Source organism: Oreochromis aureus, linkage group 20 (assembly GCF_013358895.1).
Source record: "Oreochromis aureus strain Israel breed Guangdong linkage group 20, ZZ_aureus, whole genome shotgun sequence".
NCBI lineage: Eukaryota > Metazoa > Chordata > Actinopteri > Cichliformes > Cichlidae > Oreochromis > Oreochromis aureus.
The window spans coordinates 26,392,183-26,408,311 of NC_052961.1; the positions used below are offsets into that span (position 1 = coordinate 26,392,183).

The following is a 16,129-nucleotide window of genomic DNA, read 5'->3' on the forward strand; positions in this document are numbered from 1 at the left end:
TTAACCCAAAAGCTGTTTTGTAGAATATTGTGGGCTGTGTGTTTGCTATTCCTTCATCAGTAGAGTGTGTAGAGGTCTGCAGTTAATTTCCATTTAGAAAACCTTTGACCCACAATGCAGAAAAAACAAAAGAAATCTATCAAAGTGATAGCATGATCATTAGAGCAACAGCTTGGTGCATTCTGATGAGCTTGCCAACATAAAAATACATCCGGGAGAGGCAACAATCATAGACAAACTCAGGATTCTTTCTTCTTCAAAAGGTTTGATTATTTATTTATTTTTAAAAAAGAGGGGCTAATATATATTCACCTGGATTAAACACCGCAAGCAGGAATAAATCATGTGCAACATTGTGCAAAAGTCTTGAGTCACCCCTAATTCCTAGTTATTTTTATCCTAAGAAACTGCAGTTTTTTTGAACATGGGTTGCTTTTTAACTAATTTTAGTCCAGTCCTTGTACCTGATCATGTTCAGAGGTTTTTGTTTTTTGTTTGTTAACTCCCTAAACACTGACCTATGAATCATTCAGCACCTACCTGAAGTGATGAACCAGTTTTGTGTCTACACATAACAGATCAGTTTTATGTTTGATATTTTATGCTTGATAAAATTGATATTTTATGAAATATTAATTTTAAAATGTATAAAATAGTATTTTTATGTATGTATATATGTTAGTGAAGGGAAACAGGGAAAAGAGGCAAGCCAATGTAGCCAAATTACTCAAGACTGAAAATCAGCAGCAACAGGGCTGATGGAGTGGGGAATCCAAATATGAAATTTCTGGTTGGAAATTATCATCAGTACATAGCGAGGACGTAAGGAGAGAGTGTCAGTGAACAGGGAGCATCTAAAGCCCTCTGTCATGGCTGTCATGGTTTTATGATGCATTTGAGTCAGTGGAGTTGGAGATCTTCTCAAAATTGCTTGTATTAAAAACACAGAAAAGTACCATCAGAGTTTGATCCACCATGAAATGCCTTCTGGAAAGTGTCTGATTGGCTGCAGTTTCATTATTCAGCGTGACAATGATCCCAAACATACCGCCAATGTAGTAAAAGAAAACCTGAAAAAACCACAAGAGGACACTCTCAGTCATGGATCGGCCTCCCCAGAGCCTGGACCTGAACATTATCGAAGCAGTGTGGGATCATCTTGATAGAGAACAGAACAAAAGGCAGCCAACATCCAAAGGAGAGCTTTGAATGTCCTTCAAGAAGCCTGGAGAACTATTCCTGAAGATACTTAAAGAAATTACACGAAAGCTGTCAAAGAGAGTTCAAGCTGTGTTGAGGAATAGAGGTCATGACAAATATTGACTTTTAAAGAGGACATGAAACGCTAAACATATAAAGTCTGTCCTCTTTAAACTCAATACAACTGAACAAACTCTGTTGTTGCCTCATATACTGTATTTTAATGTACGTTTGCACATTTTCCTAGCAAATATAAAGAGGTGAGGTTGTGGCTCAAGACATTTGTACAGTACTGTAAATCTCTGGTTTAGGCTACTGTTACCTGTTACAGCTAACAAGAGCTTCTACTAGCCTGTCCGAATGTAGCCAAACTCCAACAAGCCAACATCATAACGGGCAAATTTTCCAGCGCATTAACCTCATATCCAGAATTGTTTGGGTGTCAATAAACAGCGCGTGCCCGGCAGGTGTGCAACACTCTGGAGTATTTTTTTTTCTTTTCGGACACGTGATACTCCAGTGCAGTGGCTCCTGGTGCCTCTGCGCGTTCGCGTACCTCCTCGTGCCCTTCTCAGAGTGGGAAAAATGGTCACGTGAGCGCGCGCTCCAATGTCTTACTGCACTCTCCGCTCCACTCCCCCTCTCCTCAGCATCAGCATCAGCGTCCACAGCGAGAAAGTGCGACCTCGCGTTTGTGTCTTCGCACCTCACGTCACATAATAAATTCTACGTAATAAACCAGGCTTTTTACGTAGTTTTTGGTCACATACGGAGGTAACCAGGCTCCTCTTACATAGCGTATCTATACATGGCAGAATTATCCTAATTTCCGCATTTAAATCGCTGTTATTTGCAGAAAATTAAAGCATGCTTGCACGACACTGCAGTGTAAATATTCACATTTGTTAATAAATGTGATGCATTAGGGTATTTTTCTGTGTCTACAGGCTGATTAATTCCTCAGGTTAGGGGAGATTAACTTTAAGCTACACGATGTTACCATCTTTTTTTTAATTAATGTGAAAAATTCTGCATTACAATTAATAAAGCTCATTCAAGCGGTGTTTTTTTTAGACCTAGATGAGCTTGGAAAATGTAATTGAAATCTCTTCATATCTCTGCTTGTTTTTCTTATGCTCACCAACAGGAGGTGAGAAGGTACTCCCCTTTTAATTCCTCTTCCCGGTGCTCCTTGTTTCCTGATCTCGCCCGTGCGTCCCTGTTTCCTCCCCACGGGACTCATTTAACTTTGATCTAATCAAATCTAATCTAATCTAATCTAATCTCGCTTTCTCTCGCCGCTCGCGCTTTCATTTTCTCTCTCTCACAGCCGCCGTGGCCGTGCAGCACGCTCCCGTCATCACGTCAGGAGGAGGCAGCCTGCTGGTGCTGAAGCTGACGAGGATGAGGACGATGATGGCGGTGACGGAGGAACAGCGCTGAGTTCGCTCCGCTCAGTTTTCTCTCACTTCTTTTCCCTCCCTCTTAGTTCTTTTTTTTTTTTTTTTTTTGACTGCATAAGTAAAACACAAAACGTAGCGATACAAAAAAGCGACACCGCCGATTTGACCTAATACCTTTCTCCACACCCCTCCCGTCTCCTGAGTCGAGACCGAGATGGGGAACGAAGCGAGCATGGAGGGTGGCGGGCAGTCCGGGGAGCCGGGATCCGCTGGGATGATGGGGTCGATGATGCCCGGAGGACCCTCGCAGGGACCAGGACAGCACATGAAGCCGGTCAACGGAGCAGCTGCCGGTGGAGGAATGGGAATGGGAGGCCCCGGGATGGGAATGACAAGGTAGGAGCAGCAGCAGCAGCAGCACTGGGTGAAGTGCTCTGGGTAGCAGAGCATCTCCGAATGTGCGCCGTAACACGGAAACAGCTGATGGAGAGCAGCAGAGCAGATGCCGTCTTGATTGAGATTGTTTGTTTTTTTACAGGGATGGGATTACGTGGGTGTTAAAAAGTGTTTCCCCTCTCTTGTGGATTTGGGATTTTAAAAAGGAAATGCTCAGAGTGTAAGGGGTGAAATAAAAGAATAAAATAAATAAAAGAATCAGTGAGCTGTCCGCGGTGCTGAACAATACGAGCTGCACTGAATGGCTCTTTTTTGTAACGTGGATTGATTTCCACAAATAGGTTTGACATTGCGTGTTATACCACCTTACGACGGCCGTGCCCCTCTGGTCTGTGTGACCGCTTGTCACCAAGAATGAGATAATTTTATTCCGCGGTGTCATGTGCTGCCCTAATAGTATTTCCTCGTTCTTGGCTCGGGTTGTGCTTTGGCGTAGTGTATTGCACGAGGCATGTTTATTCTCTCTTCCCTCATAATTATCGTGTAATTCGGAGGCTGCGTGGTTTCATTTACGAGGCGTGCCAGTGTCCCGTTTTGGTGTTTTACGTTGGAGACGGGATGCAGCTGGATGCTCGAAGCGTCTTCATCGCCTCGCTTGTTTCCGCATGGGCGAAGGGAGTATGCTGAATGTGTGTGCGGCTCGTGCATGTGAGCGTGTACGTTAAGGGGCTTGCCTTTCTATGTAGGCGTGTGTTTGATGATGCGTAGTATAGCCTACTGGTACTATGAGCAGCCCCACCGTTTCTCACAGAGACGGTGCTTCTTACCTTACCCAACCAAATCAAGTCATAAGCATGTCCAGATCATGTCCTGGGCAGATGTGCAGTATTAACTTCATTAGATTTTCTACTCAGGGCTTCAGCTGGTTAATGTAAGGATATTGTGTGTGTGATAAGTTTTAAAAATGCCATGTCTGTGGACAGTGGGAGGAAGCAAAAGGCCCCAGATGACCAGCAGGTTCAAAAGCCAGAACCTTCTTGCTGTGAGGTGATAGCATTAATCACTGCATCACAGTGCATGCCTGAATGAAATATATATCTGAGTGCAGCGGATATATTTAGATTACATTCGACAGAGAGCCTCAGCAAAGTTAAATCTAGCATCTTGGATGAAAACACATAAACTTGTGTCCTAGTTCAACATACTGTAGATCTGCTACATAATAATGACGCTATAAAACATCTATAGCATGCGATAGCAGTGCTCAAATACACCCCAGATGTTACCTAATCTGTCTGTGCTTTACTTACTAGATGAAAAATGATGGACCAGTAATATCTTATTCTGTGCCACATTGTTCTCACATAACAAGATGCGACTGGCTGAGCAAAAACAGATTTTTTACATTCCTTTGTTTTTGCCACCATCCAGGAATCCCAACTTACTGTATCACCTCATCCATAAAAACCCTTCTGCAGACAAGCAAGTGCACAGAGACCTAATCAGGCTGACACTCTGTGGATATAGTCCCAGACTATAGAGCTGCAGCTGGTCTACTCACACACACACACACACACACACACACACACACACACACACACACACACACACACACACACACACACACACACACACACACACACACACACACACACATGCATACACACACTGGGGTCTGTGTGTGCAGGTTCTATTTAGGACACATCCTGGGTTTGATTCATGCCTCTATAGGAGAGGAAAGCAGAGAAGTGCAGGCCTATCCATCATTATATAACGCAGGGACTCAGAGAGCAGATGACAGCTTCAGCTCGTTTCCGACAAATGACAACAGAGCTGAACATGCTCTGATGTGTTACTGGTGCATTACACTACTTTAGGGAGTTTGCTGTGATGTCGTGCATCCTCTGCCGCTTTTATGCATTTTCTGCTGATTTTGGATTTCAGGCCTCCTGCCCACATTTTCAAAATCACTCTATATAAAAGGCCTTTTTTTTCCTTTTCCTTTTTGCATGCTGCGCCTCACATTAAGTATTTATAACGGCGTAATACAAGGCCATGTGAACAGATTGAATCACGTGCAGAGCGTGTTTGCTCACCCCCGCCCTCTCACTCACACACACTCTCTCACACTGCCCTCCCTCTCCTGCACTGCTTTGCCTCACTGCCTGCTCCCATAACTCTCTCTCTCGATCTCTTTCTCTCTCGCTCCATCTCCTCTGCACACTTGCATGCTTTGATCACTTTCCCCCCTTTTCTCTTCCTCTCCCTCTTTCTTTACATTTGTTGTGCTCTCCATCGTTCGGACACTTGCATCTTTTAAATAGAAAAAAGGATGCTGTCCTCGCTCATCATCCTTCCTTCATCTCTTACTGTTTCTGCCCCTCTGTTGCATATGTCTCTTTTGTTCATTCCGTCTCTGTAATTTCACATGATTGCAGATTATTTCTCACTTCCCCTCACTTTTCAAACTGGTATATTCCTCAGTTCTCTTATTTATTTATTTTTTTGTAAAGCAGAAGGGCAAAGGAAGCGGTATATCTTAATTCCCTTTCCTGCCATGTCTGGCCACTGTAAGATTTAGCAAAAGTTAGGCAAACAGGAGAAAACAGTACCTTTTCAAAGCTATTTTCAGATATCTTTTAGTCTATTTAAGGCAGCAGGACTGTGTAAGTAGGACAGACTCAAAATAAACTACATGAGCCTATGTAATGGTGTTGGTCTTTGGGTTTTTGGTGGTTTTTTTGTTTTGTTTTCTTATTTTGCTAGTTTTGAGACAGAAATTAAGCTTTTCAAGTCTTGGTCTTTTCACAAAATGCATTATGCTTTCACTTATCATACTCCATCATAAAACAGGAACAATAGTGTTTTTTTCTTTCAGTGCATTTTTGTTGTTGTGCACACATGCTGCCCTTTTCCTCTTCTGATTAAAACCCTTCCCCTCTATCCTCTCTCTTACCTCTCCCTTTTCTTTAACCACCAGCCTATAAGTGACTCTCAGTGCTATGTGGGTCCAGATAAGGAGAGAAAGATACTGAGTGGAAAGAAGTGGAAAGAAGACACACACACACACACACACACGCACGCACGCACGCACGCACGCACGCACGCACGCACACACACACACACACACACACACACACACACACACACTATGTACACACACATCTATCTATCTATAGAGAGAGAGAGAGCGAGAGAGAGAGCGAGAAAAGGCTAAAGGAAGACTGTAATAAATTGAAAATTTAGTGTAATGTCCTCCAATCAGTGATCACAAAGTGACTCAGCAATATAAACACACCTTTATTAGGACTAAAACCTGTAAATTACTACTTCAATTACTAGGCTTCACTTCACTTGCTTTAAAATGACAGATTCACATCAGAATAAGTGGGAGGCTAAACTAATTTCTTTATTGATTTCAGATGTCTGGACCTGACTATGAATAACTGGTACATTGAGATTAGGTGCACATTTCAATGGCAGTTTAAGTGAGGTTAAAGAACAAAAATCACTTCATAAAGACAAAGAAAGACTTGTGCTCCACTCTCCAGTGCTGGACTCAAGCTGCACAATGTTTTTGTCCATTGTAGAGTCATAAAATGTTGCCTTTTTGTTTCTCCCCAATCAATGTTATTTGCTGACTTTTATGACATATGTGATGCCACTGGTTAGGAGGTTTTAAATTCCCTGTCTTAAATTCACTGCTGTCCTGTCCAGATCCCAGTCCAGATTGGGCTGATGTTGTGTAGTCTCATAAGTTACCAGTGTGTTGATTCCAAGTACACCTAAAAATGATCATATCAGCAATAGTTATTCACAACACCAATAGATGTCAGCTAACTATAAAACGTAGCTACAGGTAGTATGACCAGCTTTCACAAATGACTCAACCGGAAGGATTTTAATGGTTGACAGTCTCAGCATGCATGCCGTTTATGAAGCAAGGAAAACAGCCAAGCTGCGTTCACCCCTGAGTAACAGGATACATCCTGCGATCACCAAAATTTGCTTACTTTTTCACAGTAATAATCACTATTGCCACTGGAGGACAGATGGATGTCACTTAAGAGAACTTGCTGAAATAAGAGATGGCATCACAAGTCTAGAGAGGACACTCTCAAACACAGATTTTTGCACACTGCTTTCATGAGCATATAACATATCAGTCATGAGGCCACTATAAGGAAGGCTTAAATACAAAATTAAAATGATAGTGCATATAAAGAAAATGCAACTCTGTATCCCTGGATAGCTGATAATTCTGCAGTGTTACATTTCAAATAAAGTAAATTAGAATAGAGTGAAAAAAGGAATGTGTCAAAGATATGAACTGAATAAGTGGCACAGAGTGAGACAAAAAGGGGGATGGATATCGCTGTCCAGATGGCAAAAGGAAGAGGAGTGCGAGAACTCAGTAAAGACACTGAAGAAGAGCGAGAACGTGAGATCTAAAGCACATATGGAACAGACCATTCCCTTGCTGTGGGATCACATGTTCATATTACATCTGACTCAACTCACACTCATGTTTTGGCAGGGATGTGTATGCATTTGTTATAAGTGTGTGCTGTGCATGACTACATGAGTGTTTTGTGTATATATGCAGTAACTGTTAAGAGCACTGGCAGTCATCAAAATTGATTCTCTTTCAACACTTATTAAGACCTGTGAAAGTGAGGAAAAAGTGGGAGCAAGACTGTGTGTGTGTACTTTTAAGTGTATGAGTTTGTGTGTACACTGGAGAGAGAAAGAGTCTGTGAACACAGAGTTGGCTGTTGTATTTTTACTTTCTCTGCAACATCAACACTTGAGGATAATTTTCATTTTTAAGAGAGTCACAAATGTAGGATGTGTTTGTATGTGTGTGTGTGTGTGTGTGTGTGTGTGTGTGTGTGTGTGTGTGTGGCTTTTTTTTTTCACCAGAAAAGCAACATTGGCATGTTAAGTGTGAATGTAAAGCATATTTAACTTTAATATTAAAGTTTTTTGCTGCCCTGCTCAGAGTAACATGATTATATTCACACATAAGCACAGGAACAAGTGCTGATATGATTTTGTTTTTGATCTGATCAGTAGACTGATTAAAGACTGACTTTAAGTCTTTTGTTGGTGAGGGTAAAATCGATGTTTGATGATGATTAGAGCCTGGCTATTAGCCTATATATCTGTATCAGTATTTTTTAATTGCCAATAAATGAAAATTAAAAAATTAATAACGAAATGGGAGAAACCCTTTGATTATGTTATGGGGTTTGAGGTTGCATAGTTTGGCCTTCGGAGGGCATTTTGCAGCTTCTCCAAAGGCAACATTTGTTTGTCACAAAACAACAACCAGCTGTTCAGTGCAGTTAGGCAGACTGTAAATGAGTAGTCTATGACCTGTTGAGACGACAAAACAAGATTATTATAGCCTGTCATATTGTCTTAGTAAGGACTCATACATAACTACATAAATGTTAAGGAAATGTATTTTTGTTTCATGTGTCTGAAAAAGTGGTGTTCCGTCAGGGCAAGCAAGGCAAGCAGTACATGCCCCTTCAAAATCTAAAAATATGCATCAGTAAAAATATTCCAAGGTGAAAGCGATCTCTTTTCTGCCATCTTGTGGCCAGATTTAGCTATTGTCTCTGGAAGCTAGCTTGACTCCAAGCCATCATATAGATCCTCTTTCTTTTACGGGCATGTCTGTGTTCCATGAACTAAACCTGGAGTTTATCAAGCTGAGAGGCTAGTAGCTTGTTTTTGTTTGTTTGTTTTTTTGTTTTGTTTGGTTGTTTGCACATGTGCATTGTGGGCAATTCTATCATCTTTTTGGAAGACTGATAGGAAACTAGTGTGCTTGACAAGCTGCTCCTGTTCTGTGATTAGTTTGGCTTTGGCTACTATTATAAACGTATGCAGATGCATGTGAAAACCGAGACAGCATTAGCAAATAGATGAGGATATTCTTTCATGATTTATTATCTTAAAATATGAGTTTTGTCTTCCTAACCTGCTACTAAAACACTGATTTATATGGAGAAAAACATTAGGAAATAAATAAAGGGAAATCATACAGAAATAATGAAAAGACTCATCATTACAAAACAATCAGGAACCCCACAAAAAACAGCTCTACAAACATAATACGGTTCTCTCTGCATTTTTATGTGAATACGTCTTCTCCCACATGAACTCCGCAGGGCTTCATATGGTTCAGCTGTTTCTCCTTTGTCATTACTGCTGCTAAAAAAAGAAAAAACAGGCAAACAAAGAAAACATGACGACATCTACACAGAACATCACATGACTAAACATGACACAAAAGACAAAAAAAAATAAAAATTTTTTTTATTGTTAACACCAAAAGAAAACTTATATTGAAGTATGAGTGTAATTTAATATGGATGTCTGAACCTCCTGCTTGCTTTCCAGCAGCTTAGGAAAAAAATGGAATATTCTATCCTCCTCTTGGGAATGATCTGTGACTTTCAGCCAATACTTAGATTCCACAGTTTCTTATTCACCCTGTAGTTCTCACTTTACCTTCATGGGGTGCTATGAAAATAATTTTTTAACAGTTACATAAAAAATAGTTTGCCTTGAAACACACATCATAGAAATCAATTCAGAATTGTTGTTTAGTAAAACTTGTGAGGCAAGATCTTTTTTTAAAAAAAAGACCCCATAATGGTCCATTCAATGGCACCCAAACATGCAGCATTGGACTTTTTCACTTATGAATATTTTTTATTACATTTAATCATTCCTTGCTCTGACGAATTTTTAAAACTAAACTTTAACTCTCAGAAATACGTTTACAATTTATTACACATGGATTGCTGGTATTGAGTTAGAACCACTTTTATTCTCAGAGCTGCCTTAATTCTTTGTGACATAGATTCAACAGGTGCTGGAAACATTCCTCAGAGATTTTGCTCCATATTGACATAATAGCATCAGAGAATTGCTACACATTTATGATGCAAATTTCCAATTCTACCACATCCCAAAGGTGCTATTTGATTGAAAGGTGGTGACTGTGGAGGCCACTTGAATGTAGTCACCTCATTGTCATCTTCAAGACACCAGTTTCAGATAATCTGAGCCTTGTGACATGGAATGGAAGCAGCCATCATAAGATATGTTGCATGTTTTTTTTTTTCCAAATCTGCAATCTGCCGTCTAGCTTCACCTTATTCCCCCAGTAATGACCTCCAAATGTTAATGCAAATGTGTCAGTGACCAAGTGGGAATAAAAATAGAGTTGTGTTTTTGAGTTTTTATGTGTAGGTGTATGAGTGTGTGAACTTGAAAAATGATATTTTTACAAACTGTATATGTGTGAATGTGTGAGAGGGTGGATGAGGGACAGACAGACGCTCTCTATATTTACACGACCTGTTATCGGGAGACCATGTTTGCAGGAGCCTCCAAATACTAAATGTGTTTGGGTGGCGGCATCTGGAGATAAGATGGCAATAAGCACAATATCACAGCCCTAGACAGTATTAGTTTTCAGCAAATAGATGGTGTCTCTGGAGCTTATGAATGAAACCCAGAAATAGATTGAACAGAAATGATACACGTATCTGTGCAGGATGAGGGGTGAAGGCTTTGGAAGACACTGGTGGATAATGGATTATCTCTTGGATTTTTTTTAAGGGAAAGAGATTGAAACCAGAACTACTGCAGTCACAACAAAAAAACAGGATTTTGTTCACAAAGAGGCCTGTTCCACTATCAAAGCGTACTCACCTGTGACTGAACTTTTTTCCCAAATGGCATGCTGGGACCTTCCTGCAACTGTATTTTGCATGTGCTACAAACACTGTCTGTCAAGACTCCCTAAAAGAATTTAATCCAGGACTCAACTAAACATTTTTTAGAAATCTAATGCAGTTAGACTTTGATATGCAAGATTCCGATGATGGAAAGGAAAGAAAACACAGATTATCCCTATATATGTTGGTCAGAACTCTTCTGATCCATATGTCAGGAAAAAAATATGACATTATGCCCTTTAGCCATTCAGATTTGTACAAAACCGCTGACAACAGAAACATGAACTGCAAATATGAACTGTTACTTTGTTGTTGTTGGGTTTTTAAAAAAAATTCTTTGATCAATTTAATTGCATTTTACGAAAACTGCTGTAGAAAAAATGTTGTGTCATATTTTTGATGTTATTGCAAAGTAAAGTTTAGGGTTTGACCATAAACTGGTACTTAAACTCTACTGTATACACAAAATTGAATTAGGCAACTATGGAGACATGACCAGTTGGTTTGTGGAAGGCATTTTGGTAATGCTAGTTTTTCTTTTAAATCCTGACATCGTCTCCTGGATGGGTGAGAAAACTAAATGCACTTACAGAGAACCTCCAGAGACAGAGTTAGACTTTCTTTTAGTGCGATCAAAGCATGAACAGCATAAAATAACATTCAAGCGGTACCCAGAGCATCCATGCCTTATGCTTATATTCAGACTTATTAATGTTTGCTACTTAACTATATGTATCTTTAACATAAAACTCTATAAAGTGGTATTTTCTCCTTTTATGCAGCTGTCAGGAAGTTGAAAAATTAGCTGTTTTACGAAAACAAAGTTGGGCATGTTATTATGTGGATTTATGGGTATTGATTCCCCTTTAAAGTCAACATCAAGTGAACATTTGGAAAAATACAGTTTTTGTAAACTTGGTGGTTGCTGCTTAGTAGATACAGAGTTTGCATTACTTAAACCCAAAGCTACAAAATGTTTTTGGCTCATGCAGCAGATTGTCAGTTTTAATTCTGGTGCCTGAGTACCATTTTTGCTATCTACTGAAAAGCAGAGAAATATGGTGATTGGCTGACTGGAATGCTATGTGAGTCAGCTTAAATGAAAATATATAAATTTTTAAATTAGTTTTTACTTAAAAAGTGAAAACGTTAAAGTGAAACACCTAATGAGGAATGCACTGAATGTACAAACTTAAGAGTACTGCATATCCGCCACATAGACACAACTAGAAATGCCTTTTGTTTTTATACTGTACATGTACCGCACAACAACAGCTCTATTCCACAAAGACAAATTCTAAAATTTGTGGTAGCTTTTATTTGGTGTAGGATATTTCTATATAAGAAGGTAAAATTTATTTATAAAACACAGCTTTCACTGTCCAAAGGGCTGTACAGAGTATGCACTGTATACCTATATGAACACACACAGTGAAAAGTGAACTTTAGGGTAAAGTTTTACATATTTTTCAGAAATATCTAAAGAAGTGTTAGAAAATTTTAAACAGTAAAAAGAAGCAAAGTCCAAACAGAAATGTTTGGGTGTTGTCATAAGTCTACTCTATGTAATGTATTATGCTTGTGTTTACTTTATGAATAACTCCAACTCAACTCTAGTGAAGACATTTTAATGACATAGAAAATTTGCACTAAGACTATCTTTACCGTAAACATTTAATACTTTTACTTTAATTTTTGTTTGCAGCCTATGTCTGTTGGAATTTATCACACCCTTTCAGCTTCTGTGAACGGATGATCAAAAGTCCAGATTATAGAGATTTCCTGGTTTTGGCTGTGAGTCCTAGAGTGCTGCATCCCCTTCTAGGGCTCAGCAGGGATTTGTAAAAGACACCAGCACGGTTTGCCCTGACCTCATGTAGTGAGCAGAGTGCAGCTTTGGCTGAACCACCTCAGCCAGCACTCCAAGTTTGTACAACAATGTCAGGTTGGGGTATTTAGATCTAAAACAGTGTTCAACTCTACCACAGCAAAGGTTTGCAATGGCTAAGATGTTAATTTGATGGACGCTACAAGAACAAACAGAAATGACAAATCATTAACACTGTTTTCCTGAAAAGCAGTTACTTACCTGAATTACTTACTGAAATGTCTTTTTAGTGCAGACAGATGGATTTAAAAAAAAATCAGCAGACAAAACACTGCTGCCAAAGCTACCCCACACTCATATTCCTTTAAAGTAAAAGTCGGAGTGTTTCTAACTATCATAAATAATTTTCTTTGCAGCACTATTTCCTAAAACACAATAAAGGTAGCTGTACTTAATGTATTTAAAATATTTACAGTTGGGCTTGCAATATGATCGGCTTTGATCGTCTATTTCAGTCCATATAAAAAAACAAAACAAAACATTTCTATAGATTAATAAATTCACGAGGCAAAACACATTATCTGGATATTTTAGCAGTATGAAGATGGCCCTAACCATAGGCTAAATTAAAGCCAATACACTGCTCAAGATCGTGGTCACATTTTCTAACTCGGTGACAAAACTTGGCCTTTGTTCACAGCTGACATCTAAATGTCTTTTGACATACAAGTCACCAAATCATTCCTCAAACAAGGGAACCGTGTGAATAATTCTGATGCTCAAAAATGTCTTTGTTGCAGACTTTCTGAACTGCTCCCGTCATTTCTGGTTAGTTCAGACAGGAAATCATCTGGGGAAATGGATTTCAGCTCAGTTCTCAGCATTTAGAGGAGGCTACAATGAATGAAATAGAACAAGATATTTGAGCGATATCAAAGATCTTTTGCATTATATATTAATTTGCGCCTGAAGGGAATACATAAAAGAATGCCCAGTTTCATATATATTGGCAGGGAGTTATTATAAATACTTGAGTTGACAAAGGCGATGAAACCAAACTCTGAGTCATGAGTACATAATATACACTCACTGGACACTTTATTCGCCACACTGTTCTATTAAGGTTGGAACCTTAACTTATCATGGCATAGATTCAAAAAGATGCTGGAACTATTCCTAAGAGATTCTGAACCATATTAACATGACTGACATGATTTATCGACTGCACATTCATGATGTGAATCTCCCATTCCAGGTTCTCTATTGGATTGAGATCTGGTGACTGTGGAGGGCACTCGAGCACAGTCACGTTCAACAAACCATTTTGTGATGGGCTCATCTTTGTGACATGGTATATTATCCTGCTGGAAGCAACCATCAGAAGTTTGGTACATGGTGGTCATGAAGGGATGGAAATGGTCACTAACAATAGCTGGTGGTACGGGGCCCAAAGCGTGCCAAAAAATATCCCCCACAGCATTTCATCACTATCACCAGACTGAAGTGTTAATAGAAGGCATGTTGGTTCTATGTTGTTTATGCTAAATTCTCCCATGCTGTCACTTAAATCGTCTTTTCTCCCCATTGTGTTGCCCAGTTGTGGTCAGACCAGAGGTGGTCAGTGTGATGTGATCTGAGCACAGGTTAGAAGGTCTTGTTAACCTGCCAAGATATCCTTTCACTTTAATGATCTGATGTTAGCAAATTGATTGGCTCTGAGGTGAACTGTGTTCAGGTACACTGCAAACATCTGCAGGGTCAACGACTGAACTGCACATCTAATGTGTCTCTGCCAGAAACTGAAACATCAGGGAACAATTAATGAGCCAGCTAATACTGACACCCAGCACCCTGCTCTCACGTTTAAGTGGAAACAGATGGGTTACTGTAACATTTGTCTAATAAAACATAGCTGCACTAAACAAAAATAGAATAATCCACATCAGCCTGGCAACAATTAACAGATAACTGTAATAACTGATCAAAGCATCGACTTTCTCCAACAGGCAGAAATAAACTGTAGTAGTATCAGAAATACATCTGAGGTTCAGTTACTCTTCAGCTTTTCTTTACTTTTGAGTTTGCATCGACTGAGGTTAAACTCAGCCTGCATAGAGTAAAAGCCTGATTTTAAATAAACACAGTCAAGGTCCTTTAACTTCGGAATAATTTTGTTCACTAAGATAAAAATCATAGTATTGACTAGTGTGTCCAACGATGATGATGATTAATGATGATGATGATAATAATAATAATAATAATAATAATAATAATAATAATAATACCAGTTAGCAATTACTAGAATATCTGAATAGCTTCTAGAAACTACTGGACTACTGACCCCCCACAAAACCAGCACAAGACTTGATGCAGCGTTCCTTTTACCTGGGACACTGCATCCACTGAGCTGACTGCTTGCTGGACCGCTAGTTGGAGCGAATGGCCCAAAAATGGTGTTGCGCTGGCCCCTGTGCTTTGCCTGTATGTCATTTGCCTGTAGCTTAATGTGCTTTGCCTGTAGCTTGAAGCTGCTGAAGCATTTCTTACAACCACATGTAGCTATAGCCTTTCACGTGGTAGCAAGATCTGGAAAAAGGAATGCTGTAGGAGTCATACAATAAATACAATACAATACCATATAATAAAATAAGACTCTTAAAAAAGCCTTAGTTATGAATGAAGATTAATAATTCTGAAACAGTGAATTTCTGTCAGTAAGTCATGGCCAATACATATCGTTAATTAAGTTTGAACCCCAAATCACTAATTTCTCCTTGTCAAAATGAGCTGATTTTACATACCTTATGTTGATCCTACGAGGAAGACGAGCAGAGTGACAGCTTCATCTGAACGGCTCAGTTTAATTTTCAGTACGATTCTGCTTCCTGCAGTCATTTGGACTCAGTAGGGGGGGTTGGCAATGCGAACGGCACTCAAAGGGGATGTTATTGTTATCAGCATGAAATTAAGAAAAAATGGGATTTTTGAATTTAGGTCACTTTGGATGATGTGTTCAAAGGTTTGCGAGCAGTTTTCAGCAGCTTCAAAGGGAGCTGTAGCCTCTGTTCCTATTGTCATGCTGACTTGTCGGATTTTGTACATGAATCCAGTAATCAGCCAATCCAGTTCTGGCGTTGGGTAAACAAAAACATCTATACTCTGTTTGATTTTGGAAACGCTTTAAGTGTGTCCCTGACAAATACAGCAAACAGTGGTCAGCTGTGGGTTTTGACCATTTAAAATGTGTTTAGCAGTATTGATTTTTAAACACAGCAAACTATCTAAAAACCCCAAAACAGAGTTTGTATAGAAAGAGCAGAAACAGCACAGGAAAACTGATAAAATGGATTGCAGCACTCTGTCAGACAGACAGACTGTATCAGTCGGGAGTCAAGCTGATCTAAAGTTTGTAGTTTATGAAGAGATAAAAAGGTTTCAGTTCAAGAGCCAACACAAGTTCATATTTCTCATCCTGAAACCAGCTCGCACCTGTCACAAATATTTTACAACTTCCAGAAGGTGTGAAGTAACTTGTGTAA

General features: G+C 39.5%; 1 protein-coding gene across 1 annotated transcript in view; it reads left to right on the forward strand.

The window, feature by feature from the left end:
* Positions 1–2,817: 2,817 nt before the first annotated feature.
* bsna (bassoon presynaptic cytomatrix protein a) overlaps positions 2,818–16,129 on the forward strand; it is a 153,697-nt gene continuing 140,385 nt past the window's right edge. Inside the window, exon 1 of the mRNA XM_039604687.1 lies at positions 2,818–2,999. Coding sequence (XP_039460621.1) covers positions 2,818–2,999 — 182 coding nt within the window. The remainder of the gene's footprint in view (positions 3,000–16,129) is intronic.